The sequence below is a fragment of the Meleagris gallopavo genome, chromosome 15, assembly GCF_905368555.1.
Source record: "Meleagris gallopavo chromosome 15, MGAL_WU_HG_1.1, whole genome shotgun sequence".
Lineage (NCBI taxonomy): Eukaryota > Metazoa > Chordata > Aves > Galliformes > Phasianidae > Meleagris > Meleagris gallopavo.
The window spans coordinates 4,148,692-4,175,473 of NC_139418.1; the positions used below are offsets into that span (position 1 = coordinate 4,148,692).

Consider the following 26,782-nt stretch of genomic DNA (forward strand, 5'->3'; position numbering starts at 1 on the left):
AATCATAAACACAAGAAAAATCTGTATTATTGCGACAGTTTTGAAAATGTTATTGACAATGAAACTTGAATCTAATGAACTGATCAGAATGTATATAGAACAATATCCTCATGCTAAACATTTGCTTTCCAGTTTCTTATCTTTCCATGAAATCATTAGATTGAGCAGGGATATGAAGTGTAGAACTTACATTTTATAATTCTGTGTTTGTTTCCATTATCTGCGTTGTCTAATCTTGAGAAAACTAGCTTTCTATTTCTAGTCTTTGATCCGTAACAGCTTACGTCATTTCAAAGACATAAGTAATTGTTGATGACATTCTTCTCTCACTATGTAAAAGTTGGTGTAGTGGAAACTTTTAGGCAGAGACAACTTTTGGAGATGCTCCTTGATGTTTAGGCTTATTTTCAAAATCTTTGAATAAATTAATTTGGTTGATTGTAGAGAGGACCAAAGAATTGTCTGTGAAGAAAAACTGGTTGAATAGAGACTGAGGAAGAATAAGAGCACAGTAACCTTTTATATATTTTCTCTACAGTTAATTTATAGCACATTATATTCACTGAATCAAAATAAATCATTGCTTAATATGGTAGAAGGATCTGGAAAACTTGGAGGGTGGTGAATTTTATTGTCAAAATCTCAGGCAATCATTTTTCAAAACTATCATGTAATGATTTCATTATGTCACAGGTTCCCAATCTGAACCACCATCATGCAGTGCCAGTTCCATCACTTGCCCATCTGCCTGCACCTGCAGCAACAATGTAGTGGATTGTCGAGGAAGGGGCTTAACAGAAATTCCAGCTAACCTACCGGAGGACATTTGGGAAATGTAAGTGCCAATGTAGTGCATCATTCTTTGTCATTTCTCTCCATTTTTAATCCTTGTTATGTGAAAGAAAGTCATGTGTTTTGAAAACTGTGTTCTGAGTAGTTAGCTGATTATTGTACTTGTCCTCTTTGCCTACCCTTTGATTAAGGGCTCAAACCATTCATTGATACGTACCTTGATTCTGTTTGAAGTATCCCTACCTCACACTAAGGTGAAGTTCCTGTCAGATTATGTGAAGACTGTGTTTACATCTCACAAGTCTGGGATTACAATTATATACTCAAGAAAAACACAGTTCCTTTTTGTTTTTGTTTTCGTCAAGTCAGATTGTTCTATCTTTTGTTGGTGGATTCCCCAAGAAGTGGAGGGATCTCATATCAGTTTCACAGGTTACATTTGTGAAGAAGTGAGATATGACATCAGAACAGATTGTCCCTGCTGATTTTACCTCCAATTTCTGTATCCCACATTTCATTACTCCCAATTCTTTAACATTTTTCTTAATTATGTGTTGAAAGATCAAATGCAGACTTGTTTCTTATTACCACTTTTAAGATTGGTAATCATCTATTTTTGCGTCCATAGCTTCTGCCATGATCCTGAAATACTCTTAGAGAAAACTAAATTGCTTTTGTTTAGTTTGTAAGGAATGCAGATCAATTCTTTTCCTGTTTAGGAGATTGTAGTGCAGTGATTACCAATATCCAACCAGCTTTTACAGACTACATAGTATGGATTTAAATATTTTTATAGTCAGTGGACAGCTTTTAATTGCTGTAGAAAAACTGCTACATTCCAAAATTCAGTGGAATAAAGGATAAGTTGGTGAGGCTACACATAAGCAATTCTGACTGCCAGGAACGTAAGGGTTATGGCCAGTGAAGGCAATGTGCTCCATAGCTTGCTGATGATCTGCTCTACAGTACTGTTCCTCTGACTTCATCAGTTGCTTTTATTATTTTTCTCCTCAAAATTGTTTGGATTATTATCTCAGCATAACAATTAGAGGTGGCTTATTATGTTTGATTATTTCCTATTGAGGTATAAAATATTAGCACAGTGAATGCAGAAAATAAACATCTTAAAATTACCATTGTTGAGCATGTATGTAGAGCCCTTAAAACATTTACAGGAAGTATAAACCCATACACAAGCTGTTCTGAGTGCCTATTTACTTGCCTCCTGACAAAATTCAGAACATATTTGTTGTGCTGGTGTCCGCTTACACTGTCACATATAAAATGCATGTGTAATACTTGATTTTCTATCTATGGAAGTTAGCTTAAAAATATCCTAAAAATATGAATTTTGTTTAGTGTGCTAAGAAAAGTCAGAGTTTAATCTTGTTTTCAATTCTGCCAGATACGGGACAAGCAAGTTTGCAGGAGTGACTGGAACAGTTTTTTATAATAGGCAGAGAAGAGACTTGGTTTCAGACTTGCTCCCAAATTAGGGTTGGGTTTAGAGAATTGTAAAATGTTACTTGGTAATGTTAACAATACTAGCAGAAATCAGGTCAGCTTTGTGGCCCTATGCTGAAGTCACATGGACAGCAATGTCTGCAGGAAGACTGAAATTGGTGTGCTCCAGCAATTCCCTGCAGCAGTGTGGCTAGAGTCAGAGCAAGTGAAAATATTGGTCCTTAGCGTGGTCACAGTAGCACTGAATATTCTGTCTCCTTTCTAGTATCTCTCTTGCAGCTATGACTTGTGAAAGCAATTTAGGAGGGCAGAAAGTGGAGGTAAACTTGGAGAGTTTAAGGTAGATGATGAGATAGCCAGTCAAGATGCAGGTAACATTTTGAGAAACTTTCATGACCTGCAGGTTATAAAACTCTAACTCCATAGAACACTGCCTGAAGCTCGTTAGTGATTTGCATGTCAGACTTCTTGCATTTTAGGCCGTGCTTGTTTGAGTCTTTGCCTATTGATAATCCTTTTATATCACATTAATCCTGTGCATATATCCTTTACGAATTCACTGTCATTTCCGGAGGGAGTATTTCTGCAGAAGAAATACTGGTGAGTAGTATGTTCAGAGTGTAATGTGAGTTAACCCTCGTATAAACTTCATTGCTGACTTTATAATGGAGTCAATGCTGAGAAGTTTACTTTTTTAATGAAACGTATCTTAAGAAATTCAAGTATTTCTATCAGAATGAGTGACATCAGTGACATTGCCATTACCACCTACCATTCTTTTTCTTTTGGCAGAGCAGTTTTTTTTTGCTTTGTCGAAGTACTGGTAAGAAAGAATAATCAGTTAACCTAAAATCCAAGGGCAAAGCATTACACATTCTCACATCTAGTTTGAGTAGAGGATATTCTCACAGAATAAAATGTTTCTAGAAGGATGGAAGATTGCTGCTGCAATGTTTTGTCAGAAAAATCCTGGCGTAAATTCCTTTGACCAAGAAAACCATTCTGTTTTATGAGAAGTTTATTGTACTGCTCAGAAATTCAGTTTGGCTGAGTCTACTCCACACTTATTCAATAAAAATCCATCCAAAGGTCAGGTTCCAGCTGTACATGGAATAATGACTGTCTTTTGATTTGATACAATAGGCAGAAATAATGTTCTCTTGCTGTAATGCAGCTATGGAACCAAGCAAACTCTCCCTATGTGCAGCAGCCCACATCTCTCAGCACGGACAGTTGTGAGGTTATGTGTTGGCTGGTATTTTTTTTTCCCTTTGGGGTTGTTCCCTTTTGTTGGTGATGAGTCACACCCTTTGCATAAAGGGCAGCTGTGTAGTGGTGGTGCCTGAACACTTATTTCTGTACCCTGTTATCCTGTGGTCTGATTCTGATTATCTTTTAGAGATCTGTCTCTTACTGGCGATGAAATTCCTCTTTTGGAATACGTGGTATGGACAAACTACTTTGCTGGGTTACTATTGCATACACCATATTTCAAAATTCCTATGGGATATTACTTGAGGTGGTGTATTTTTCATTTATCTGTTTCTACCTAGCATTGTAAATACACATTCCATGTAAAAAAAAAAAAAAAAATTTCCTCTGTAGACTGTAGTCTATTCAGAATATTTATATGTTAGTATTAAAATGCTGTGCTTACTCCTCCACCTGGGGCATTTCCAAGTTCCTTTGCTTATTAGTTACATTCAATTACAGCTTTCTACTTGTATTTCCTCTTAACTCCGTCTTTCTTCATAAGCCAAACTGTGCCAGATAAGAACCCTTGACTGAGTTCTTGCAGAACTGAAACACACAGCTGTTACTGTAACCAGATCATTAAAGATGAAGAACATTTTTACTCTATGTTTCAGTATTAATTAAGGATCTTTTACTCTGCCTTCTTCCTCCTTTCTTTTTTCATTAATAATAGAAAGGCAGAACCTTCCTAGCAAAGCTTCCAAAAACTCTTACCTTTGTTTTTGTTGATAAAAAACTATCACAAAAGAGACACTTCCCTTGTCACAGGACGTAAAACAGACAACATATAATACTCATTTTCCCTTACTTCTGTCCTCTGCCACATGTGACTTGGAAGTTTGTCGTGTTGCTGTATTATACTTTTCCTTTCAGTGCATTATCCTGAAGGCCCTCATTACAAGCTTGTTCATTAGTAAATAAAGGAATTTAGGAAAGCTAGAAAGCTGTGTGCTGGGCTTACTTCTTTATGATTTCATAAAATAGATAGCTAGAATGTACAAAATGCAATTCCTTTTCTGTAAAGTTGCTTGTTCAGTCAGGAGCTGACAATAGCAGCCAAATTAACTGAGGAAAAATGAGTTACAAGAAACTAAAGCTAAGGATTAGACGAAGGCTGTTGTGTGATATAAAAGATCCCCTCCTTACAAAGCGATTCCCCTCTGTATTTCAGAGAAAAAAATGACCAGTGTATGTTATAGAGAAACTGAAGAGAATAGCTATGGAACAGTTCTGCATGAATGCTCTGCTGAAAGAAAAAATCATTAAGCACCTGGAAATTTACTAAAAGAGAAATACCAAAACAAATATGCCTTCATTGTTTGCTGGTAAATGAGTGATGTGATCACATCATGACATTGGCATGGTATATACAATAAAAGGAGAAGTTTACATGTGTCTAGGAAGGGTAAGAGAAAATGATTGTAAGATAAAACAGAGAGATAGCATAATGGGTTGGAAACGTGCAGAATGGACTCGGCCTTGGAGAAAAGGGCTGACGTAGGAACCGGGGAAGAGATGAAGTCTCCAAACAGTCCATTTTCTGATCAGACTTGATCTTATCAGGCACTGCTGCTCTGAAGGACCTTCTGAGGGTGTAAGAGGAGGATCTGATTAATCGCCAAGGATTGCAGTGTGTGTTGGGACAGACTCTTGAGAGAATAAAGACGGGCTTTGCTCTGTATCGAAATTGTTGGGGTAAAGAAAGCTGAACAAGAAACAGCAAAACATGTGATGATGAGAAAGACTGGGAACAAAGTAAATTGTGACAGACTGATAGAAGTCTGAGGAAGTGAGGAATGTCTGGGGATAAAGCCTGTAATTGTCAGTAGTGAGCCTGGGGCACAGATCACTGAGTGGGCTTTGGGGATGTGGCAGGCAGGCTGGGATGGCAGGGTGACAGACAGAGAGGGTGGAACAGGCTGCCAGGCCACAACAGAGCAGTGTGGGTGAAGCTGGAGCCAGTGCAGTTCAGCAGAGATGGAAACACTGCCTTCCTGATGTGTCACCATGAGCATTTGAAACCCAACAACAGTTAAACAACACAGCCATTAACTATATTAACTGTTGTTATTTCTTCCAGTTAAATACTAGTTCAGAGGTGTTGACTCTGTACTTTTCTTGCACATGATTCCTTTTGCTGGAACTGGTTATGGCATCTTTTGATTTTGAGCTCACTAAGTAGAGAAAGACATGAAAATACTTAAGGATTCAGGTTGAAGCAGTAAAGAAAATTTTATATATATGTGTGTGTTTGTATGGAATCTGGTGCAGAAACAGGAAAATTCTAAAACGAGGGCATTGGAGGAGATCATCTTATGAGTCCTGTTCAGATTCGGTTGTATGTCCTTTTGCCTGTGGGTTAATTGATTGATTCTGAGCAAATGAGTTGCACAGACTTCCATGGGTGGTCACTAATGATGTAATCCTTTTCTGGCTGACTTAACTGAGACACTCAGAAGCACTTGAGGACTCACAGCTGCAGTAAAAGTCGGTAGGACTGCTTTGAACGTGCAGTGTTGCTCTACACTGATTACTCTGTAAAGCCAAGTCCCCATCCTCTGCAGACTGGAGACTACAAACACATGAATCTAGACACATTTAATGACAGATCTGGTGAGATGGTATCCACAGCTTCTAGTTTGGCTTCTGAGCGGAGAGTAAGAGAGTGAAATAGGCTGGCAGTCCTGCTACCAGTAGCTAGCTAAGGCTTAAGGTCAGTTTTGAGTCACTTCCCTTTAGTGATTTATTTTATCATTCTCTCTGTTGATAGCTGATCATTGAATTGATGGCTAAGAGTTTCTAGGCATGAATAGCGCTGGATTTTGGAACACAATTTCTACACTTAGGGATAATGCTACAATTTTATCGTTAAGAAAAAATCTAATACATTTGGCTGTTATTTTTTTTGTGTGTGATTCTGTCAAAATGAAAACAAACCTACATTTCTGCAAGAAAATCACTTTGAAATGAAATGTTGTACTTATTCCATCTTTAATCAATGCATTTCTGACAAATTTAATATTCTGAGAATTGCTGTCATGGGACTAACACTGTGTTGGGAAGTCTTGAAGGATGGACATACTTTCTCAGCTTCACGAAGACAAAAGTTTTTTGCATTTCTCAAGAATATAGGTGTGTGGACACTACACATTTGAGGGTAGAGGAAAGACAGTTATGAATTTAACATTATTCTCCCTCCTAAAAGAAATTTATATTAATTTTCCCAGGCTTCCAGTAAATACTGGAGCTGAAGCCAGCACAGTATTTTTGAACACCATAATAAATGTTCCATAATTGCCTCTGGTGGCAAGTTCTCTGGGTAGGGAATCAGGTTGGCTCCTGTAGTTGACTCATATAATATGATTTTCATTCACTGCTGTAAATTGGCTCTGGACAGTTTCACATGTCAAATTTGACTACTGTTTTCTGGATTTCACAAGGCAAACTGTATTATTGGCTCCTTACATTCAGCATCAAAATGAGATTTCTACTGTCAGGCCAGAAATAGATAGATGACCTTCTACTGCATGATAGCAAGACCCAAAAATAAGGATGAAATAATAAAATATTTTAGGTTGACCGTCAGCAGAAAAAAGTACAGAATTATGGGAAATGTCAAGAAGGTGCTTTGTTTGCTGGGGTTGCTGAAGAGAAACAATTTGTAATACAAGCAGTAACTGCAGAGAGTTTCTGCTTTAAGACCAAGGCAGGATTTATCTCTTACATCTGTGTACGTATCTAATGTCACCCCTAAGCGTTATAAGGTGTTTTTGTTTTGATAAATCTAGACTTCATACACCAATAATGATATTCATTCTTTTGGCTGCATGATTTTTACCATGTTCTCTCTTTTTACAATTGTGAAATTTACACTTAAAAAAAATTAATTAAAAAAAAGTTTTGTACAGGTGAAATTTACTAAGGCAAGCTCTGCAGGAGTTACTGTTCTTACAGGCTGTTGGCTTTTTTTGTTGGTTACTTTTTGCTCCAGAGACATCACTTCACCAGGAACGTGTATTTAGCCTTGTTAATAAGAAATGAATGGTAAGGCCAAAGAGGGCAACATGTAGTAGTACCACATAATCAAATTTGTTAACTGAATATCTTTCAACAAAAAGTAGGAGATTCAGATTGACAAAACTTCCTAATAGAAATGTCCTTCAAAACCTTTTGCCAAGTCTGGTTTGTTGAAAACCACTGCTTCTTGTTTACATTTGTGAAATGTAACAGTAGGCCAAGTATTGATTGCTCGTATGCACTGTAGAGATCGTGCATCTCCCATGCATAGACTTGAAGCTTCAGATTTCAAAACAAAACAAAACAAAACAAAACCAAAGCAACAACAATAAAAACCAGCCACAACAAAACACACTCAGCAGAGATCTGAGCCTGTGTTCTTGAAAAGTAGCTGAGAGAACCTCATCCTCATGTAGCACCTCATGAAGCACCCTGCAGGCCAGTCTCCTTGGAGCAATCTGAACTCTCAGCTGGAACCATGGGGGGACACAGCAATCTGGAAGTGAGATTGAAGTTTCTGCTGTTGTTACCACACCAAAGGATCTTGGAAACCCAAACCTGCAGGAGTACACATCTGCTGGTTGAATGAAGCACACATCTGGGCTGTGTTTCTTTAGAGGGAAGCTGGAGGTGGCTGATTCTCTGCAGACGAAGGACTCATTCTGTCCCATGGTTCTCCTCACAGCCATCTGTAGGCAGATCCCAGAGAGAATCTTCCTGCAAATACAGATCCCAAGTCCATGGGAGCCACGGAAGTCTGCTAAGAAGGGAAATGATCTCCATCTAATGCTAGCTCAGGTCCTTCTAAGGTACAGCAGTGATCCTAAATATCAAATGATGGAAAGTAGCAAAAGAAGAGTGAGAGGATATTTTCTATTTTACTCCTAAAAAAGACTGCATTTAGCCTTAGCATCCTCACTGATTGTACTTACTGCTGATGGCTTGCAGGCAAGGAAGGGTCACTTGAAATCGCTGCTTTTTACCTCTGGGCACAGCCTGCAAAAAGGTCTCACAGATGTGAACTGCAAGGTGAGCAAGCAGAGGGACCAACATCGTGCTCAGTGGGTGCTGCACCCCCTCCGAAGATGGAGCAGGGAAATGCAATCAGTGGGACTGGCAGGAGAAAGTAATACTTCAGTATGATGAGAAAAGCCAAAAATACCACCTGGGAAGATGGAGTATTGCAGTGATAGACAGAGAAGCCTTGAGGTCTGGCAGTATCTTACTGCATACTGTGTTTGTATAGATAGAAACATTGGTATCATGTCAAAAACTGTTTTGCAAAATAGCCAACTACAGATTTGTCTGATATATTCCTGTCTGTCTTGGCACAAAATTAAAATACCACAACAGAGCCAGTGGGTTTCCAATGTGACCACCATTATAAATTCACTGCTTACGCTGGGACCTGGGTCAGCTTAAACAAAAGTATGCCAGAAAATCCAATATTGCTAGCATTACTTTTAGATGAACACCATGGTATGGGAGAGCACAATCAAAGAAGTGGTTTCATTCTGGCGGATGCCTTTTGGTTAGTGGAGTTAACTATGTAACTTCCTAGCTAGATTTATATTGAAATGTCACTTCATTCTTGGTGAGATTTGTCCACTGAGGATTTGCCCTTAGTTGAATACCTAAGAAGCATGGGGAGCTTGACTGCTGGACCCTGAAAATCAACACCAAACATCAGTATAAAAAGGGGAACTCTACTTGTCACCTTGTATTAATATAGGTGGACAGTTCATTGGCTCTCACTTCTCTAATTCCTAACACAGGCAGACTCAATGAGAGAGCTTTTCTTAATAGATATTAATTTTATTTGGAAGTTATTCAGGCACTGTAATGAAAGGTAGAATTATAAGTCTTGGAGAACTGTGTGTGTTTATAGTGGCAAACTTCGGCTAAGGTAGAGACTAAAGGTTTTAGCTATCTTAGTTAAAACAAAAAGCAAGCACTGAGATATTTATTTCTTGTTAGTGTAGATCTGTAAACACTTTGTAAAGCAACAGAACTGCAGGATTTTTGCCTCATGCTTTGCAGAGAAGTGCCCTGTGCAGTGCTGCAGTTTAAAGAGCAGGAACTGTGCGATATCTGCTTCTCACTGCAGAGTAAGCTGCAAGTGCTGACAGCGTGACTGCAGGACAGGCTTCCTCCCTACCCCCTGAAGGTTTCCCCTGTGCAGTGCTGTCTTTGGGTGAATCCCTCAGTGCAGCTGCCTGAGCCTGCTGTGGGTGGAGGAGGAAAGGGGTCAGGACGGCGTTCGGCTCTAGCCCATACTTGCTGTAATACAACCAGATTTTAAGTATGATCTATTCCTATTAAATGCTGAAAATAAATTTGTGAACTTTTCCTCATTGAATACTAAAATGCATGATAAGATATGCAAGTCCAGAGTGTGAGATAAATGGCAAATAATAGTCCAAGCAACTTTTGTGATCCAGTTGTTCTCTCCCCTTGGCAAGGACAAGCATGCTATCTGCTGTTTAAGAAGTTTCATCCTCCGTAATAGAAAGCATTGAGTGAACATGTGGGTTATTTCTCCCGGATAGCCCTTGACCGGCACTTGAAAATCCCTTTATAGGGCAGGAGGGAAGAAAGCATTTTGCCCTTCCCAAGAACATTCACAGAGGCTGTGCATCCTGCCAGAAACCAGCACTAATAGTCAGTGCTACACACTAATCCAATCTCATGCTGTCTCTCTCCTGGAGATCGCTTTCAGTTCTCAGCTGCCTGGGTGATGTGAGCCCCGGTGAGCCCCACAGCATGGCTGGCAGCATGATGCGGGGAGCAGCCCGGCTCATGCACTCGTTTGCTGTCTCCCAGCAGGGAGCTCATGGCTGCTGGATGCAGAGGGACGTTTCTGACACATCTCAGGCAAGAGCTCGATGGCACTGTTAATAGAGCATGGCTGTCTCATTTGTAGGCTCTATTCATCTGACAGCTGAGAATTATCGGTACTGATGCTTCACTCCCTCTCTCTTTTTCTCTAAGCTAGTGATTTGTCTATGTTATGGGTAGGCAAGCTTGACAAAACATTACACATTAGCAGCTGAGACGGCATTTGAAATGGGAAAATTGCTAGCAAACTGCTCCATTAGAGACCAAGTAACAAATTCTTTCTTTCCTTCATTGAAAGAGAGATAGTTAAGGTCCAAATTAATACAACTGTCTCCCCCACTCTGCAGGGGAAATCATTCTTCAAGACAAATGGCTTCGTCACCCCTGGGAGCTGAGCTAGCTCTGCAAGACTGCCTTAGGGAGAGCTTCTAACCTTTGTGTTTTGCCATCCTGGGTGTGAGCAGTACAGGCGCCAGCTGAGGAGGTGATGAAAAGATTTGCACCTCAGTGAACTCTGAGATGGATTAGCATGGGAATTTGAGTGCTTATTCTTTGCTCTGGGATCATTTGTCATATCTAACTACATAGTTGCCTGTTTTCTTTTTTCTCCGATATGTTTACTTTTTGCTTTATTGCTGCAAAGTTATTCAGAAAGAGTGAGAAAAAGGAAGACTTTATCCTATCTAGCATCGTGTTGTTACAAGAAAAATGTATCTGAATCCATTGGATCCTCACACTCTCCAATCTCTGATAACATATTAGAGAGGGGAAAGGAAATTGTCCTTGTCCTTTGATGTTGTTGTCGAAGGCAATAAAATAAAGCTTCAAGAGGCAGACAGCACTGCTGCATGTCAGGAGGGGGGAGGTATGCTTCAATTCATCCAAACGATGCAGCTGGCAGCAGGCGACAGGCACAGTGAAATGGGTAACTGAAAGGAGGAACAAAAGCCCCTGAGAGGTTTGAACATGGCCAATTTATTTTATCAGCCTTGTGAATTCAACTTTTAAATGGATCTTATTATGAAATACCAGAGGAAAATTGAGTCAAATTTTATTGAGTTGTAAGAAATCTTTAATGTGGCAGACAATAGTTCAAATGATCAAAGTTTACTTTTTTAGGATTTCATCTCATGTACAGAGTTCTCAAATGTATTGTAAAACTAATTTATAGAGTATTCCAGTGATGCACAAAATAAATCATCTAGTTCCTTTGCACTAGTGCAGGTTGTTTTATAGTGTGTCAGTGCTTCATGGGATGCACGGACAGACCATGAAAGAAACAGTTTTCTGAGGCCATGTTTGGGTATAGCAGCTAGCTTCAAGTTCAGCTGCATTTTGTTCCCAGGTTGGAATCCACTTGAGAACAAGGGCTGGTGAGAGAGGCTCAGCCTGCCATACCACTTGTTGCTCCTGTGTGAGCATCTGCAAACTGCAGTCACACTGCACCAAGCAGAAACACCATGTGCAGCCTTTAGTCCTTCTTCGACAAAGGGCTTCGTACAGTGAGGTGTTAAGGTTGCAACGTAGCAGCAGATGACAGCAGCCTTGTTCATCTCTTGGCACCTGCTGCACATGTTCTAGGAAAGGGCAATGCAGGTAGTGCTGCGGAGCAGCCCTTCTGTGTTCCTCTTTGCCTTCTCTAGAAATTGGTCGTATCACTCCAAGTCTGACGCTACTCCAATTTTGGCTTTTTTTGCCCTTTGTGGGGTTATTTGGTGTAGATTTACATTTCCGAGTGACTGAAATGTCCTTGGAATTTGAAGCAGTTATAAAGCAGGGCCGTATTTCCCTCCTGGTGGTGTGTTTGGGTCGCACCATAAGGACAGCTCTGTGCCTGTGCGCCATTCCCATCCGTGGAGCAAGGAGCTGGGCAAGCGGGCCCTGCTTTGTTCCTAGAAGTGTCTACTTAGAAACATTTGGGCGGAGTTACCGAACTGGCAAGCTGACAAAAAGCCTTTATGAGAAGAGTGTACCGCTAATTCTGGTGACAAACACCCAACAATAGCAGTGTGCTGAGCGTGCAGTAATCTGCATGCACTGTGGGCTTGCCAGGAACGATGCCCGTTATATTTAGAGCAACTGGGAGGGAAATCTCAGATGCTAATTCAAATCACAAAACAAGGAAGAGAACTAACTCCAATTGCAGCCTTTAAAATAGACTACTACAGAAATAAAAAGGTCTGTGCAAATTGGCTGTACAAATATCTCAATGTTTATGGCTTAAATAGCTTCTCAAAGCGTAACGAGCTGGCAAAATACTGTGTTTTCAAGGGAATTTTTTGCCTGTTGAAAGCACAGATCAAAAGAAGGATATGCTGTGCGGTAAAGGGCTGATGGGCTGTACTCTTCTTCTCTGCCCCCTTCCATAGTCTTTAAAAACCTTCGTTCAGTTCTGCCTGTATCTCATTTTACCTCTGTTCCTGGTCTTTAATTTTTTCCTCCCCTCTGCTCTGCTGCAGCAACCCTAAATAACTCCAGTGGTTCCTTCCTTCACTACACTGTCTTCATATTTCAGTTCTTAAACATTTCCAACCACAGATTTCTGCTATTGTAACAGTTTCTTTTTATCACATTTTTGAAGAAAAAAAAAAAAAAAAAAAAAAACAGCAACACAACTTTTGAATAATAAGAACTAGGTAAAATCAAAGCATGCTTTCTATTCCTGCTGTATTTGCATGATTTTAACTGCCACGGACATTTGGTTTTGTTGTATGGGGGGTCTTGTTCTACATTTTTAAGTGAGATGCATATTTAGGGTTCGTGTGAGGAGAAAGCAGTCCTTCCTGCAGGTATTTGGAGATTTTGCTTCTGAGAAGGCACAGAATTGAATCATGTTAATGGTTACTGCATGCAATATCGTAATGCTGCTCACTTTTTGTTATTGGTACAAGCATTTATGTTACTTTATAAAGAATGTTTCTTTCCAAACAGAGCTCAGAAATGAAAACAGCAGCATGTTCACTTAGTCTGGACCGTATTTTATAACAATTTCAATATTTGTTAGTGAAAATTGAAGCACGTAGTCCTTTTTCCTCTGTTTTAAATAGATTTCCCCTCCCAAAAGAAAAGGAAGAAAGTTAAAAATCTGAATTTATATTGCAGTGGTTTCCACCCTGTTCTGCAGTAGTATTATTAATGCAAGTGGTGGATACGGGGCGGAACTTTGGCGCGTTCCCACAGATTGTTGCTCCTGAGTCACTCAGCTGGTATTATTAATCTGCTCATTAAGTTGTCACAAAATAGCATCACTTTCAGTTTGGTTACCTGCTATTTGCAGTGAGGGAAAGCATCTGTATTTACTACTTAATTTTGACTAAGTAGTAATACAATATACCTAGGATTTTCTTTAAGTAATTCCTTGTGCTTTAAAGTAGCATTTCTACAGCTTCTGACTTTTTTTTTTTTTTAAATACAAACTTAATGCAATCAACGAGATGAATTTCTTTTCTAAGAAATGTTATTTCCTCAGCATTTTTTCCACTTAGGGCTTTCAAAAGAAAAACTATTTAGTGTATAAAACTCTGTGAAATAATTGTGTATTTGTGCAACAAACAACAAACAAACAAACAAAAACCCAACAGTGTTAATGTTTATTGTTATTCCTGTCCTGTAATTGTGTATATAACATGTATATTTCTTTGTTTGTTTTCAGCCGTTTGGAACAAAACCTCATCAAAGTCATTCCCCCTGGAGCTTTTACCCAGTACAAGAAACTTAAGAGAATGTAAGTTCTAATAAGGCCAAAATGCAAGAGTAATTTTGAATCTTCTAGCTTCAAGTTCTGCAGCTTTATTTTAGAAACATATTGGCAATTTCTATGTTGAAATCACTGGGGATTGCACAAATCATCTCTTCATAGTGTGAGCAACAACAGAATTAGATTTAGGATGACTACCAATGCATGAAATCCTTTATAATGCTTAAATTCCCTTTCAAAGGATGTGAGCTAATTAGTTAGTCTGTTCAAACAAATCTGCTTACTCAGAAAAAATTTTGAATTCTGTATTTTTCTCTTACTCATTCTGGTTTTTGTTCACAACACTCCATTGTGTTGACCCTGTTACAGCAGGAGTACACATTCCTGCAGAGTAGTTAGGAATATTTATATTGCATTCAATTACTTGATTGTTTACAGGAAAACAAGCCTCGTGGAGCTCACTTTCTCAATTTCTCAATCACTGGTGGATACACAGACAATTCCTTCCTGATTAGCTCTTGTGTTGTCTCTGTGGATTTAACAATAAATTTTACAAAATTTGATTTGTAGCAGCAATGCATATAAGCTGGTCGGTCCTCTGGTTTGTCTTGCTTTATGAGAGACATTGTGACAGCAGAACTGTAATTCAGACAAGGATGAAACATGTTACTCCTGCCTCACCATTCTATCAGGACGTTGATGGGTACCACTGGACCAGCAGTTGTCCAGACTTTGTATTCAGTGCTAAGACTGCTTAAAAATGGTACCTCTTACAGCTGTTGTTTTCTAATGTGTACAGTGCTTTCTGGAATTAAGAAACTGTCAGCTGACTTGACAAAATGGTACTGAATCATCAGAATGCTAATACTTTCGGAATCTGAAATATGCTATACCATTGGATTTGAGAGTGAAATTACTGTTTGCTGGTCCAGAGTTATCAAGTTCCTAAAGCTGAAGAGCTGTAAATATGGATCTTAATATTTAACTGGTCAAATCATCAATCTTGCAGAGTCTCTGTTCTTCTGTCTCACTTTCAATATAGCTGTATGTATTTTTAAAGAAGTACTGTATTAGATAGCGAGATAGTAATTTCATTGAAAAATGACAGATCCCTTTTCAGTGACCTAACTTGTAACTTTTTCATGATTAAAGGCACTAGTTGAGTTCTTTCCAAGGTATAACTAATTTTAGATTTTGGCAGTGTTTTACTATCCTTTCATTTTTCATGATTGAGAAGTGATATGAGACTTGACCAAAAAAAAAAAAGTTCTGTAACTTCACTAACTCCTCCAACCCAGTGTGGCAGTTATTATTTGAAATGATTAATACTAGAATTTCAGAGCAGAATTCCATTAGCAAGTTGTGTTAACAGCTTTCTGGAGTATTACTGGCATCACCACTGGGATCTGAACTCACATAATGAGTTATCCTTCCAAATGATCTCTGTCAAAGCTTAATTAACATGTGGCTGTTTTGTGGAAGACCTTGGGATAGTTAGGCTGCAGAATGTCCCATCATGAAGATGACGATTTGAAATTTGGTTATCAACCTGTCTCCTTATTAAAGTTTTTTGTTGGTTTGTTTTTGTTTTTTTTTTGCTACTGGACAGTGAGACTTTAGACCAGGAGTTATTGTTACATGAAGTTTAAAACAATTTGTCCAATGATTTGAAGAGATAATTGGCATTATCTTTTCTGTGTGCAAGAATCCCAGCCTTCTTAACATAAGGTATACTAAAATATACTTTGGTCAAGAAATTCTCTCTTAAAGGCAAGAATTATCCATTCTTTCCCATAAAGGTAATACCAAGACATTCCTGATAACACTGAAGTCTCCATCCTTTCATGATCACACTGTCATTTCAGTGTGTGATGTAATAGCATGAAGATTATTTATTTTGTTAATTGATGCCCAGTCCTGGGTACAATAACTTTGTTATTCTTCTTATTATAGATATTACAAATAATATTTTCATAGAACTCAAGGGATAATATTAGCACAATATCATGAATCATATTATTTTGTTCTGCTCCTTCTGTTGGGCACATATGGTGGAATGCTAAGGAATACAGACTGCTCATTTGCAGCGCTCTCAGTATTTTGATTGTTTACTATTTCCTGCAAGATGATGCTATTTCCTTTTCTTAAATAATTAGATGAGTGGCACTGTTTTTTAGGTAGGAACCACTTTAATCTTTAAATGTCTTAATATCAGTAGGTTGAGATGATACCAGAAGATGTATGTAGATTAGTTCAACTTGTATATGCATCTAGCTAAATTCAGTTATTTAGAATGTCTCTTCAAGAGCTTCCAGTGTGACAGAGTGTTTGGTTTTTGGCAAAGGAGCTTAAAATGCTTTGTGTGACCTGGAATTCCCCTAATTGCCCACATCTTGTCAAACAGTAGATTATGTTAAGCTAAATGTAACTGCTTCAGAAGCAGATTTGACACTTGTAGGATTCAAATACGCAGTTGAATTTTATAATCCAGAATGATGGTTCCCCTGATTTTGGGGAGAATGTTACAACTCATTGCTCGCTGCTCAATCATTCAGGGGCTCTAGAAGAGTACGGAGGGGGCTTGAATGAGGTACATCCCATTTGTTTCAAGGGAAAGAAGTGATATCTTCACCCATACATGCCTTTTTGAATATATTTATGTATCAAACAGTTGTGCTAATATCATTCTTTAATCATTTCCTTGCATTTTGTCTTTGCTTTTCTGAGGCTTCTAGTAGACAAGTTTGTAGCATAAGGCTGAGTTAAGTAATTATCAACACTTTGAAAGATGTGGATGTACTTCTTTAGCTCTAGTGCTTGTAACGGCATTTCATGTTTTCAAATTCATTTTACTACATCTTAGCAGAAAACAAATTGAGATTTCACATTCTTCTCAGTAGCTCTGTGATGTTGATACTTTTTTAAACAGCTTTTAAAAACTAAACCACACACGACATGGATTTTTACTGAGTACTCTTGTTAAATGAGAATAGTCCACTTTAGACGTTAGAGATTTTCAGGTTATCTCTAATAATGCTAGTCAACAAAGAGAGTGTTCGTTCACTAATAGTTTTGCATTTGGCTGCATCTAAAAATAAATGTTTTGTTTCTAAACCTTTCATAGTAAAGACGTTTAAGTCTTTGCCATATAGTCATATGTTATATATACTATGATTCACAGGTACACTTTATTCCCTACTGCAAAGTCATCGGCAGTTTATGTATCTAACTGGTAACTGGGCACTGCCACCCACTGCCACCCTCCAAGGTGTGTTAAGCAGCCCTTTGAAGGCAGACAGTCTCTACTGTGCTGTCAGAGCTGCAGGGAAATGCGTGTGTGGTGACTAATGTATTCCCTGCCTGGGTGGAATCCTGATAAGTTTATTATATTTCCAGCCAAAGAGCCACAGTTCCACTGAGTGATTCAGCAATACCCTAAACTATGGAAATGAGCCCTACGAGACCTAAATTGACTTAATAGGTTAGAGAAACCCTTATCTCTTTGTCTTGATGTAAATCAAGCACAAAATAAGATGATTTTGTCGGACAGCAGCAGACCAAAGGAAGAGAGCAAAAGTACAATGACATAATTGAATCCCTTTGTCTCAGTCAAATCAGAAGGAGATGGAGCCTCCTCTTCCAACAGCAGTAGATCCTGGCTCTAATGGAAAGGAAATAATGTGTCTAATTATCTTCTAATGCTGATTGTAGTGCATCTGCATGAAGTGGTAAGTTTCATCACTCAGCATGGCATTTATGCACGTTCAGGCTCCATTCGTTACATACTCATTAGCATCTGGACATGGGGAGAGAGGAAGGATGGAAATGCTGAAATGTAGCAAGTCAATAAAATAGTGCTGAAATACTCCTTTCCAGTACTTGATTCCCCTTTTCAGATTCTCTGTTAAGCAAGCTGGTGATTTCATTCCCTTGTAGCAAATCCTATTGTGATCCCCAATACACAGCACAAATTCATACCAGACTTGTGCTTGTGAATTATAAGACAAAAAGCAGCAAGTGCTAGAGATTTCAAAAAAGACAGAAAACTAAATATACCTCTTTTCACTGTCACAAACTTGGCTGCTGTGAGTTGGGCCAAGAAACAAGAAACCTTCACTGAATGCTGTCTTTGTAGGCAGAATGCTGTGGCAGAAAACACTGGTAGGTTGCATAACAGTTATTCGTTGAACCAAAGAACTAAAGAAAATCCTGCTTTATGCAGCTAGATTTGAAAACAGTTCATTAAAATTGTATCCAACAGAATTTATACCTCGTGATACGTCTAGAATAGAAAGCATATTTATTTTCTGATTCCTGACTTTCTGTTCAAGTAGTTTTTATCGAGGATCTATCCAGGATTGTTAGCATCTGCCCTGGCAGAAGCTAGAGTAGAGATGTATAGGCTGAAAGGTTGCCTTACTCCAGCTTCAGCCATCATTTAAATTATTTGATACTGCTGATAAAAACTGATATGAACTATCAGTGAATGCAACAAAGTGGCTGAAAGTTATGCCCTTAGCTAAGCACCTGGTTGGACTGATTGACAGAGCGATTGGTTTGCAGTGACAGCAGTAGTAAGGCTCCCATATCTGAGCATCTGTAAATTTGGCACCACATATGAAGAAAGGGTATTGCAGCCTATAATTGATTGATATATACATGGTTAGTTATGATTAAAATTGAAGGTTGGTGTTTTGTTTTTTTTTTTTCAATCAAGGAACACGCTTTCCCTAGCAAATGACAGCATTGTATAACTGAATTCCACACACAACACAGCTGAAGTATTGGAGAAATCTCACTGAGGTTCCCAAATGGGGTCTGCACCAGTAGAGTGTAAGGCTTCATAGGTCTGTGATTTCCATTCAAATACTCACATCTTTTCCCTTCCATCTGAAAACTCAGTGCAGATCTGCCATTGCTGTGTCAATACTCTTCTTACCTACTGCACCAGATGAAGGTCCTAGCAGAATTTTACACTGCTTGTTTTCTCCAGGCCATTAGAAAACAAGCATAACTGGTACAAAGCTAAACTGTGTCACTATCACCTGCTTTGGGATCAGGAGGGGGGTAGTCTGTTTCTCATTCCTTCTCCTACAGGTAGCAAACTGAGTTTGGTGCAGGAAAAGTCCTACCACACAAGAATTTTGTCACCCTACAAATTACCACTATTGGTAGGGGTGCACTGAGACTAACCCTTAGTGTAATTTCCTAGGCTTTAAATGGGAATTTATTTTAACTATCCTACATGTTTCTCATGTTTCTCATATTTATAAAGATGCTCATCTTTACACCCCAGTTACCACAAAGTTTCTTTCTGTAGCCAAATCCTGTCTTGCTGCTTCAGAAGCCATTCCCCAGTGCCTGCACCATGCAGACAACATTAATCCCACCTTCTTCATTACTGTGTATCCTGACAGCACTTCCCAGTCACTTCAGAACATTTCCTCACTTTATCTATGATTTCACTTAAAATCAAAATATGGTCTGCTTACTATTATTAAGTTACCCTTCCAAGCCAATGTTTAAACATAAAAACCATCTTAGAGCTTTGGCATAGGCTGCCCCTCGTGCTTGAGGGACACCTTGCACAGTCATAGTGCCACCTCTACTATTAAAAGTTCTTAAGATGTTTTATAAACAGTTCTTATTCAGTGGGCCACTGCACTGTTGTTACTGTTAAAAGCTTTTCACAAAATTCTTTGTTTCAGTGCCCATAACATGATATACCTTAGATACAGGAAAGTTGCAGTGTGTTGAAGTTTCAGCTTGTCGTACAGCTGATGGTTTTTGTTTATTGCTGGAATTTTCCTGTCTGTGTCCCTGCATTGCATAATTCCTCTGAGGTACTATCATGTTTTAGTTGCATTTCTGTATCAAGCATCTTCTTCCAAAATATTGCAGTTACGTAAATATTCAAGCTAAAATATTTTCATCAGTTCCATTTTACAAATATTCTTTTAATCCTCCGTTCTTTTTACAGAGACATCAGCAAGAATCAGATATCTGACATTGCACCAGATGCCTTCAAAGGCTTGAAATCTCTCATTTCATTGTAAGTAGAAAATAGAACTGAAGTAGTATTTGTGGAGCGTATGTATGTAAGAGAAATGATAATGTGCTGTCTGGAAGAACTTGTGTTTCTGTGTGCAAGTGCCAGCTCGCATGAAGCATCTAATCTTTTGTAAATGAAAAATTGATCACAGAGGCTAGGAGGTCATGAAGGCTAGAAAAAGGAATGGTTTACACATCTCTAAGAAGTGTATTTATTTATATAATATAGTTGGACACCTCCAAAGTTACATACTTGTTCACTTCTTCAAAACCCATGCATTTCTTCATCTGCTGTACGTGTGTACCTGCAGGCTAATCCATACCCTCAGCTCGTCATGGCACACAAAAGCCATCACAGCTTAAATGTTTTTGATGGTATCAACCAGGGTAGATCAGGGGCCAATGCTTCCTTACCAAAGTTCTGTGTTGTACAAAACTGAGATCTGAGCTTTTGTGGGGTTTTTTTTCTGTGTTTTACTTTTGTTGTAGTTTCTTCAAACTAGCTAGGGAAGAACCTGAGCTCTTAACAAAAACTTCACATTTCTTAGGTGTAATTACTACATTATTAAGCTGGAAAGGGACTAAAATACTACTTTAATCAGAAACTAAGATGAAGGTAGGATTCCTGACAAGCACTCTTTATAGAACACAGAAACTGTTTGTAAGACCAGGCTGATTTCAAAATATTTCAACCTAGCTATTCACCTCACTGCTAAAACAGTGGAACTTTTTGTTGGTAAAAGAGTTTTAAAAAGTTCAGAAGCTGCACTAGGAGAATGAACTAGAACAGAGTATTGGGAAGAGACCTGAGTTGAGACAAGAGAATAAGCTCAACTGTGCCAATATTTACTTGCATTAAAGACAGTTTAGAAACATTTAACTCATTAATATTCATGTCATATAGCTTGGTTTTTAAGGCTGTAGTTTATTCCCAAAAGCTGCCATGGTTGTATTCTCTGAATGCTGGATAATTCTAACAACCTATAAAACTTGTTTTCTATATCTAATATTAGAAGGCTATTCAGAACTAAATTTGTGTTGCAAGAAAATTTTAAGGTGAATGCAGAAGGATGGGTGTTTCATTGTGCCCTGAATCCAGCTGGGAAAATGCCAGAAATATATATTAAGTGTTGCTAGCCTTTGTTGAATAGTTAGAGCACTGTTATTCAACCTACTGTGGAAGTGGCCAAATCCCTCAGTGCTGTCTGGAAATGATTCACTAAGAGAATGATATTTACTGAACACTACAGTTTTGGCATCACGTGATACTGCTGATGCTGCAGTGCTACAGCTTTCTGGGCTTGGCAGAGCTGGCTCGAGTAAACTAGGCAGGCAAGAGGCTACCACTGGGGCTGACTTCCCAACTCAGAAATGTTTCAGATTTAGCTGCAAATACTTCAGATACCCCCCAGGAGTGGGAGGAGTGACAGGAGTGGGACAGAACACATTGGATTGGAGAGAGATGAAGTGAGAATATAAACAGGGCAGGAAGTTCTAGTGGTACGACTTGTACAAAGAAACAAATGAAGTGATTCTGTATTCTCTGACCACTGACTCAAAACTGTATTTTCAGTAAATCAGGCCAAACTGGCTTGAATATGTTTATATCCAAGTGGATGAATTGTGCTCAAGGTAATGCTAGGAGATTACATACATACTGACTTCATGCTTGCCACTGGTTTTGCTTTCTTTTGAAGAGCTTTGCTCTTGCTGTTCATTGCAGGTAGGTCTTACGGATGCTTTGCCTGTGGCTGACAGGCAAGAGGTAGTTTAGTTCCCTTCTCTTTCACCCAGACCTCTGCCAGGTTCTTTTCTCCTGGTCACTGTTCTCGTTGTTCTCAGATTACTGCTCTGCTGATGTTCAGTATCTGGCTTTTCTGTCTTAGCCCTTCTCCAAACTAGAGGATGTAGTTTTATTTTCATCTGATCTCTAATACAGCCACCAGTTCAGTTCTGTCAACCACAAGAAGACAAGTGCAAGAGCAGATGACTCCTTTGAAGTGCCAGCCCTCCCAATGAAAATGCCAAAGGGGAAAGAATAGGGATGTAGAAATGAAGTAAGACAGTTTGCTAACTAGCATTTTCTCTTTTAAATGGCTGGTTTTGTGCCTGAGGCCCCACTAACCTTAGTCAGCTGCATGCCCTAAAGGAACACTGCTCTGCATATAATGCTTCTGCTCAGCTGAGAGAAACTGTTTTATTTTTTGTGTATATAAGCCAGCTGTGATTGGTGGCATACATTTTAATGAGACACCGTTGAGGTTTAACCCATGCACAAAGCAGCTGGATTTTTCACTTTGCTGAGTTAATGCAGTAGTAAAGGAGTGGGAAGTATGAAAGCGCAAATGAAAGTAACCAACTTTGTTTCCATTAAAAATGAAATAGTGCTGTACTTCCTAAAATCCATGCTTTTTTTCTCTCTGCATTATTCCCATTTTTTGCTCCTCCCTTTACTTCCAGATTGCATGCAATTGCAGTACTCCCTAGGGGTCCAAGAGAGTGAAAGTGCTCATCTGGAAGACAGCCAATATTGTTAGCCTAGCTGGCTAGTGGAGGCCTATGTATAGTGAGTTGCTGCTCTACTTTCTTCTGAAGTTAACCTAGGTTAGTAATTGTTTCTAAGAGTACTCTGCCTACCTAGGTAGAGATGGAAGAAAAAAACATGCATTATAATTTTAAAACACAGGAATGTTTCTTACATTATTAGAAGTGATTTCCTCTAAAAATACGTGTAACTTAAATCTTTTAGAACTGCTTAGTGACCCACATTCTAGCAGATCGTAAGTTTTTCTTTTAAATCCATGTATTTTCTCTATCAGGAAATCCATCAGTGGGAGTCAAACAGGTCACAAAAAGTTAACATTCCGAAAAAGCCATTTCTACCCTGGATTTTCTCTGCACTTAGCAAAAGAAAAGCAAGCTTGCTCCATAAGGATTCAGGGTCTCTTCATTCCATGCACAAAGGACAAAAAATTATTTTCTCCACATCCATTTTTCTGTAGGGTTTTGTTCCTTTATATGTACAACAGCTCTGTAGTATAAGGATTTTCTGTTCCATTTTTCTAATCAGAAATATTTGGGGATGTAGATTTTTTAATTCCTTCTCTAAGAACATTTTCAGTTCTTCCCAGAGCTTTGTTGCTTTTCCTTCTCCCTGCTGTGTCCTGTGCAGGATGGACTCTGTCAGTAACTGGTCACCTGTGAGTTCATTCTGCACATTCAATTCTATTACTGTTTCTGAAGTTCTCTTTCAATATTTAGGCACTGCAGTTGGGGTCTCTAGCATATTTTTGGTAGGGACTAAACTTTAATCATCTTTCTGGACAAAATCAAAAACAGAAGAAGGCCAAAACTCCAATGAAGTCTAGTTTTGTCAGAACAGGCCTGTGGAGTGCTAGCTATTATAGCTGTTGTTGAGGATGGAGGATGTTACAAGCCAAGATATGGAAAAAAGTGTCTGTAGTTTTAAAGAAGCCACTGTGGGATTTGGGAAGAAAAAGTTACGTTACATGACTTCTGTGGTAGCTGTTAGACAAGTATCCTGTTTGTACCAAAGTCTGCACTGCTGAAAAACTGAATACTGTGGTGTTTGGCACCCCATGGAGTATCCAAGATGAGAAACAAATAAGCAGTTAGAAAGAGTACACAGCAGGGATGTGAGTGAGCAGTGGTGATGTAGCCTCAGCTTTTGTGTTCTAGGACACATGTTATTGTTATCTAATACTCCTTTCCATAGAAACGTGAAAGCAAATAGTACACTTGCACTGAGAATTGGTCAATTGTAAAAAGAATGCAATATCTTAATTGTAAGCAAAAGTTTGAAAAATGCTCTATTTGTAATGTCTTGCATTTAAGGTTTCATAGGCTGAATTCCATTCTGCTGGAGTTGAAGTGGTTAATAACTCAGTGCAGAACATGGAGCTGGCTTATGAATAGTTTCATGTTTCAAGATTGCTGCATGCACTTTCTGAAGTAAATTAATTTTTCATTTAATCAAATCAAAATCAGTTTGTAATATTGGCAAGAGAATTGTTTCAGCATTTGCTTATTGTTAATAACATCAGAGATAAATGTTATTCTCAGGTCAGTAAACTTCCCACAAGGATACATTTGGAAGGCTATATCGAAACTATCAGGACAGTTTTTTTAAGCTGTGAATGAATACATTTCAGATTTATGTAGAGAGTGAGTTCCTCTGCTTTCATTCATGAACTTAATTAAGCCTGTAAACAGTTGAAAAACTTAGAGCAGCCTAGGCACAAAGATGAGGGACTGCTTAGGCTGTGGCACGGCAGCCCTGTTCCGACCATCACCTCCTGGCTGATGTATGCCATGTCATTCCCAGTGATTTGAAATCTGCAGTAAAGCACTGTCTATTGCACTAACTGCCAAACTTACTTTAAGGTAACAAATTGCTTTGGATAGCTTAACTGTGATTTATTTAGCCTAACTTGTTATGAAGACGTATGAAATAGTGCAGGAAAAAAAATATCACGTCTAAGTTTCTATCAGATATTAGGAATTTATTGCTGGTTTTACCTCTATCAATTCCTTCTCTTTTGAAAACTTGAATTCTTACTGAGCCTGTGCCATTGTATGCAGCTTGGGAAATATAATTCTTCCTAGCAAGAATTGTTTTCACAGTCTGAAGGAAAGTTAAAAGCATTTTGAGGACTGAAAAAGACATTGCATAAAGTGAAAATCTGACACTTCAGTAAGAATGTCTGAGCCAAGCCAAAATAAAGGAACAGTTAGCTGGAAACCAGATGGCCTGGAATGAGGGATTCTGTCCTAGGCTTTCATACCCAAAACAGCTCCAACTCAAATCCCAGGGAAAAATCTCAGGATTGTGGGATCTGACTTACCAAGTAGCTATGTCGCAACTGCACTTGCAAGTAAGATATGCCAAAGAACTGTAAAATAAGGACAACACAGCAATTTCTGTTTCAGGCACTTCGAAGTAGGTATGGTAAACTTCAATGCATGTGAAAGGCAACGTGTTTGTAGAGTCAGCAAATTCCTTAATTTTGAAATTGCCCAGGAGGTCAGAATGTCTCGAGACTGCGAACAATCACTGAAGCTTACACATTTCCAGATCGTGCTGCTGAAGGGCTCTGCCATGCCCAGATATTTTCTCACTAAGATGACACACTTGTTGCTAGGCATGAGATAGTGCTCCCAGTGCATCATCCTTTGTCTGATGCTTCCCAGACTTTTAGATGAAGTTATGCAGTGACTGCTTAATCTTTCACTACATAGAGCATCAGTTGAATTAATCTGCAAAATTTGAAGTTTAGTCTTAACCAGTAATTGTTTATTTGGTAATTAAAAGTATCTTGGAATAGATACACTTTATATGGCATATAAAAGTGCATTACCAGAATCAGGCTGAAAAATTATAATGACTTGTTATGACTTTATATATTTATGTCGTTTCCTACTGCAGATTTATGATATCTCTATAAAGGGGAATGGGTGAGGTTTTATAAAATGCAGTAGGTGTTGCACTTAGTTTCTGAGGAAACACTCATCTGCCATCACAATTTCCTACCAAATCTTAATCTCCTCTCTTTTTTCCTGGTATAAAAAATTAACTCTCTGTCCAGCTGCTGCTGAAATTGTTGTGGAGGAGCATTCAGGGATGATAAACTCCCACAGACTTTATCCAAGTAGGCAGCTGAGGGAGAAAAAGTATTTGTGTGATGCTGGGGGAAAGTGGGGCATGTTTGGGCACTACAGATTGCACATGGGAGCTCAGGCATCATAACTAACTTTACACACAGAGCTGCAAGTTTTAATTTAATGAGGGGTAAAATAAAGGTTTATAAGTTATTCAATTTTCCAGTTCTTTTAATTGAAAGCAACTAGTTGAGTCAGAAAAAAAAAAAAAAATTGTCCTATTTTTAGGGCACTTTTTGTGAAAAGCTGAATATACCTGGATTTTCAGCAAACACTTCCTCTTCAGCTAAATAGGGTGCTTCTTCTGGACAACTGCAGTGCAGCCAGGGGCTGTGCATTACATGCAGTGTCCTTGCCACTGTTAGGAAGGTTGATGGCGGCCCCAAAACTGCTGCAGGTTGTTTGCCAATCCGCCAGGTGCTTCTGAAGAATAGCAGCTTGTGGTTCTTGGCCACGCTGGAAGCATTTAGCTGTGAACTGACAAACTGATGCTCTTCATGCTGCTGAGAATCTGGCCCCTCCTGGCTCAGCAGCACCTCTGCCATAGCAGGAACCTGCTGATGGTAGAAGAGCCACATGCAAAAAACTGAGAAATGTTTGCTTAAATTAAAAATACCATGAACAATCCCTTATTCTAGGCATTCTGGGATGAGCTGTACCTGTGTGTGAAAAACACAAGAATAATCCTTATGCATTGGCAAGCCTAGCATTTTGACACATCTTTGTGACTGTTTTCTCCCTTCACATTGGTTTCCATCATTGTAATGGAGACTGTCATGTGTAGTGAGAAAAGGAAGAAAGGAACCGTAATAAAGACTGGTCTCTCCATTTATTTTGGCTTACTTTATACTTATTTTATATTTATATATATAATATCTCTATTTTATACTTTCAAAATTGGTATTGTGAATAGAGAGTCAGAGTATGTCAGGCTTATTATACCAAAGTGTACATCTTCTCCACCTGACAGTAAATGGCATTTATCAGACC

General features: G+C 38.7%; 1 protein-coding gene across 5 annotated transcripts in view; it reads left to right on the forward strand.

Annotated features, from left to right (window-relative positions):
* SLIT3 (slit guidance ligand 3) overlaps positions 1-26,782 on the forward strand; it is a 484,215-nt gene that overhangs the window by 318,693 nt on the left and 138,740 nt on the right. For all 5 annotated transcript variants that reach the window (XM_085236326.1, XM_085236325.1, XM_085236329.1 and 2 more), the window contains 3 exons: positions 694-835; positions 14,018-14,089; positions 20,043-20,114. In XM_085236326.1, the coding sequence (XP_085092452.1) occupies positions 694-835; positions 14,018-14,089; positions 20,043-20,114 (286 nt within the window). The remainder of the gene's footprint in view (positions 1-693; positions 836-14,017; positions 14,090-20,042; positions 20,115-26,782) is intronic.